At 53.3% G+C, this 4,221-nt stretch overlaps 1 protein-coding gene across 2 annotated transcripts in view; it reads left to right on the forward strand.

Moving 5' to 3' along the window:
- The window catches only part of CUNH19orf54 (chromosome unknown C19orf54 homolog), a 6,220-nt gene extending 2,841 nt beyond the window's left edge, over positions 1 to 3,379 (forward strand). Inside the window, exons 2-7 of one of the 2 annotated variants that reach the window (XM_023508235.1) lie at positions 334 to 402; positions 608 to 738; positions 827 to 951; positions 1,288 to 1,417; positions 1,508 to 1,578; positions 2,399 to 3,378. In XM_023508235.1, the coding sequence (XP_023364003.1) occupies positions 849 to 951; positions 1,288 to 1,417; positions 1,508 to 1,578; positions 2,399 to 2,736 (642 nt within the window). In that variant the 5' untranslated portion in view covers positions 334 to 402; positions 608 to 738; positions 827 to 848 and the 3' untranslated portion in view covers positions 2,737 to 3,378. Of the gene's footprint in view, positions 1 to 333; positions 403 to 607; positions 739 to 826; positions 952 to 1,287; positions 1,418 to 1,507; positions 1,579 to 2,398 lie in introns of both variants that reach the window. The other variant, XM_012812930.2, reaches the window with a different exon arrangement.
- The last annotated feature ends 842 nt before the right edge of the window (positions 3,380 to 4,221 follow it).

Genomic DNA, 4,221 nt, shown 5'->3' on the forward strand with positions numbered 1-4,221 from the left:
AAAAGTGACAGGAAGACTTTGGGTATAGAGATACTGATTTGAGAAATTTCCTCAAATAAGCTTTTCTGATTCCCCATTGTGAAGTCTGCACATCTATTTGCTCTACACCCTTCATTAACAGAGCAGGGAGCAGGCAAGCAGGATGATTCCCACTGACCAGATGAGGAAACTGAGACTCAGGGAGATCAAGTCAGTGCGCCGGGAGCAGCTCTTTAGCCTTAGGACAGCCAGGCCTATTCTTTAACCATCCCTGGACACCCTGCTCCCAGCCAGACCTTGAGAAGGGACTCCCAGATCTAGTTCCTTTGTGACCCTACTGTGGCTCTTCTTCAGGTTCCGAAGTGACCTGCAGTGGATCCTCTTCTGTGCCGACCTGCCGTCTCTCATCCAAGAAGGCCCTCAGTGAGTGCCCTGATGTGGGACCCCCAACCTCCCTTTCTGGGAGGATACAGGGAGTGGGTTCATCCTAGGCAGATTGGGGAAGAGATGGAGGGAGGGAAAGGGAGAATTTTTCACGTCAGGGTCCTGGGTACAGCCGTAGTAAACAGCAAGTGAACAAGTGTGAACCACGCCATTCTCTTAATTCCACTCTGGCTCTTACTCCCAGGAAGCCCAGGTGACCTCTTCCCACCCCTCCACTAGCACTCTAGCCCTGGGCTTAGGCCTTGGAAGTCCTCTCTCATGAAGGGGAGTTTGGTCTCTTCATCCAGCTTGGGAGTAAGAAGGGAACTCCCCCAGGTTAGCAAGGCTGTTCTCCCACTCAAGTTTCAGGGTAAGGGGGAGCCCATGACTTAAGGGTTGAAAGTCTGGGTCTGCCTGTCTCCAGATGTGGACTGGTGGCCTTGTGGATGGCTGGCACTCTCCTATTGCCCCCCAATGGCATCCCCCTTGAAAGACTTGTGCAGGTGGCCCTGGAGAGAGGCTACACAGCCCAGGGAGAAATGTTCTCTGGTGAGTTGGGTGGGGAGGGGTCTTGTGCCAGGTGCTTTGTTAGCCCTTCACTAGGAGGGGCCAGAGAGGCTGGGTGGGGTCCTGGCAGGCACATAAGGGGATCTCATTCCCTTCTCTGGGCCTTCTTCCCTACTCTGTAGAACAGAGTGGATTTGAGGTAAACTCAAGCCAGCTGCCTGGGTTCCAAATTCAGCTCTGCCACCTCCTCACTGTAGGCATTGTCAGGTAGCCTCTCTGTACCAAGGTGGTCATGGTGAGGGTTGGAGATGTCACCTGGTAGGCCCTTGGCATAATGTCGGGCATAGAGCAAGCCGTTTGTGTATTCTCACACTACAGTGGCAAACATGGGCAGACTGGCCCAGGAGGTACTGGGCTGCCAGACCAAGCTGCTCTGTGGTGGCCTGGGCAGTCCCAACAGAGATCTTGTCCTGCAGCACCTTGTCACTGGACATCCCCTGCTCATCCCGTATCCCAGGCCCATGAGAGGGTGGAACAGGGATGGCAAAGGGTGGGTCCTAGGGCCATGCCACCGTTTCAGCCTTAACACCAGCACCAGCTACGATGAGGACTTCAACCATGAGCCGTGTCAGAAGCAGGGACACAAGGCCCACTGGGCAGTGAGTGCAGGTGAGTTCTATCTATTTTCTTTATCCCTGTACCTCTCATTCAGGGTCTCCCCAGCTAGCCTATGCACTCCTGAGACAGGGACCAGAGCTAAACCATCATTTCCATGAGGTTCTCACCATAGGACTTGGCAGACAGCAGGTACCTCAGGTGTCTGCCAGTTGGGTTTACATAACTAGAAGCTCAGAGCACAGACTTTAGCATCAGGCAGTCAGGGCTCCAGGCCCAGCCCAGCCACTTCCAGGCTCTATGACTCTGGGCAAGTTTCTTCACCTCTTTGGGACTCCATTTCCCTGTCTGGAAATCAAAAATGACAGTAGTACTCACCTCACAAGGCAGCCTTCTGGGCAGACCATGCAAAACTCTCAGAACAATGCTTGGTATATGACATGTCTCCACAAGCATATCAGCAATGTCATCACCATTCTGCCTGAAAGGTTGTCAGGTTTGTGCACAGGAGGAGGCCCAGGTATAGGCTTTACTGTGTGGTCTTCAGAGCTCCTCTTGGAGCTTCTGTTCCCTGGGCAGCTGGGGGTGGCTAGGTGACAGCGTGTGCTCTGTTAATGCTATCTCTCTGCCCCCCTGTGCTACCAGGCCAGAGGTGGCAGGACTCAAAACGCCCACAGGTCTGGAACCAGATATCCTAGGTTAAAATCCCAGCCTAGCTGTGTGCTTGCTGGCTTCTGCTAACTTCTCTGTAACTTTGGGATAGAGACAGCCCCTTCCTCCACCCACAGAGGCCTGGGAGGGGTAGGGTTCAGTGGTCTCAGCACCTAGTCATGGCTCAGTCACCTGCCACTCACCCCCTCCTTCTCTTCCCTAGGGGTCTTGCTGGGTGTACAGCATATCCCAAGCCATGGCTACACCGAAGACCCTGAGCTTCCAGGCCTGTTCTACCCAGTGCCTGGCACACCCTGTCAACCACTATCCCTACCAGAGGAAGGGTCTGAAGGAACCGTCTACCTTCTTTCCAAGCAGGGCAAGAGTTGGCACTACCAGCTGTGGGACTACAACCAAGTCCGGGATAGCAACCTGCAGCTGACAGACTTCTCACCCTCACGGGCCACCAATGGTCAGACGTACGTGGTACCTGCTGGTGGGGTGAGGGCTGGCCTCTGTGGCCAGGCACTGCTGCTCAGACCATGGGACTCCAACCATTAGCCTGGCTCTGTCACCATTTGAAGAATGTCCCAGCTTCTCCCACTATGCAGCAGCCCATAGGTTTAGACTGGGTCTCAGAGGGCCTCCAGCCCAGCGATTCTTCATCTGGATCAGCCCCATCCATCCTGTCTGGAGCCTGGGCATCGTCTTAACTCCCCATTCCATTCCCTCCAGTACTAAGCACCCACTGATCTCTCTCCAAGGAGAGACTGACAACAACTCAGACCCTACAACTTGTCCCCCCAACCTGATTGTTACATCTATCTGTTTCTCACTGGGGACCTCCTTTTACGAACCACAGTCACCTTACTAGCCATCTGCCTAGATGCTCTGATGTTCCCCAGTCTGCTCACAGGACAGGGATTGAGCTCTACTGGCCCTCAGCTCACCTCTCTTTACCTTGGCTGGTCTTCCTCACTCTCTGCCTGTTAGCCTTGCTGGGTCCCTACCCCCAGCCTCACCCCAGCCCTCTGCTAAAGATCACTCTAATGTCTCCATCTTGGCTCAGGTGTCACTTGCTCAGGGAAGATTTCCCTTGGCCCAACCAGGCCAATGTATGTATACCACATTTTCTTTACACATTCATCACTGAAGTTGTTTCCATATCTTTGTAATTGGGAATTGTGCTGTGATGAACATTTGAGTGTAGGTGTCTTTTTTTTAGAGACAGTCTCACTCTGTTGCCCTTGGTAGAGAGCTGTGGCATCACAGCTCACAGCAACCTCCAGTTCCTGGGCTTAGGCAATTCTCTTGCCTTAGCCTCCCAAGTAGCTGGGACTACAGGCACCCACCACAACGCCCGGCTATTTTTTTGTTGCAGTTTGGCCAAGGCTGGGTTTGAACCCACCACCCTCAGTATATGGGACCAGCACCCTACTCTCTGAGCCACAGGCGCCGCCCTCTTCTCAGCTTTTTAAAAGCCCATCTGAGGGCCAAGCGTGCTGGCTCATGCCTGTAATCCCAGCACTTAGGAGGCCGAGGCAAGTGGATTGCCTGAGCTCACAGGTTCAAGACCAGCCTGAGCAAGAGCAACACCCCCGGCCTCTAAAAATAGCCGGGCGGTGGCGGACTCCTGTAGTCCCAGCTGCTCGGGAAGCTGAAATAAGAGAATTGCTTGAGCCCAGGAGTGTGAGGTTGCTCAGTTGTGATGCCACAGCACTCTGCCAACGGTGACAAGTGAGACTGTCTCAAAAAGAAAAAAGCCCATCTGAGAGCAGTTGTGTATGCTACCACTTCTACCTGTGTTAACACCAAACCTCCAACCCTATAAGGGAGATACTAGATTCCCCACATTTGACAGATGGCAAGACTGAGGCCTGGGGAGGTAGGATCACTGGCCTGAGGTCATGTAGCTGGCAAGTGGCATAGTTGGGATTTATTTTAGTTTTTATTTATTCTTTTTAGAGACAGAGTCTTAGTTTGTTGCCCTCAGTAGAGTGCCATGGCATCACAGTCACAGCAACCTCCAGCTCCTGGGCTTGGGCA

Source organism: Otolemur garnettii, unplaced genomic scaffold, assembly GCF_000181295.1.
Source record: "Otolemur garnettii isolate 467f Iridium unplaced genomic scaffold, OtoGar3 scaffold00233, whole genome shotgun sequence".
In the NCBI taxonomy this organism is placed as follows: domain Eukaryota; kingdom Metazoa; phylum Chordata; class Mammalia; order Primates; family Galagidae; genus Otolemur; species Otolemur garnettii.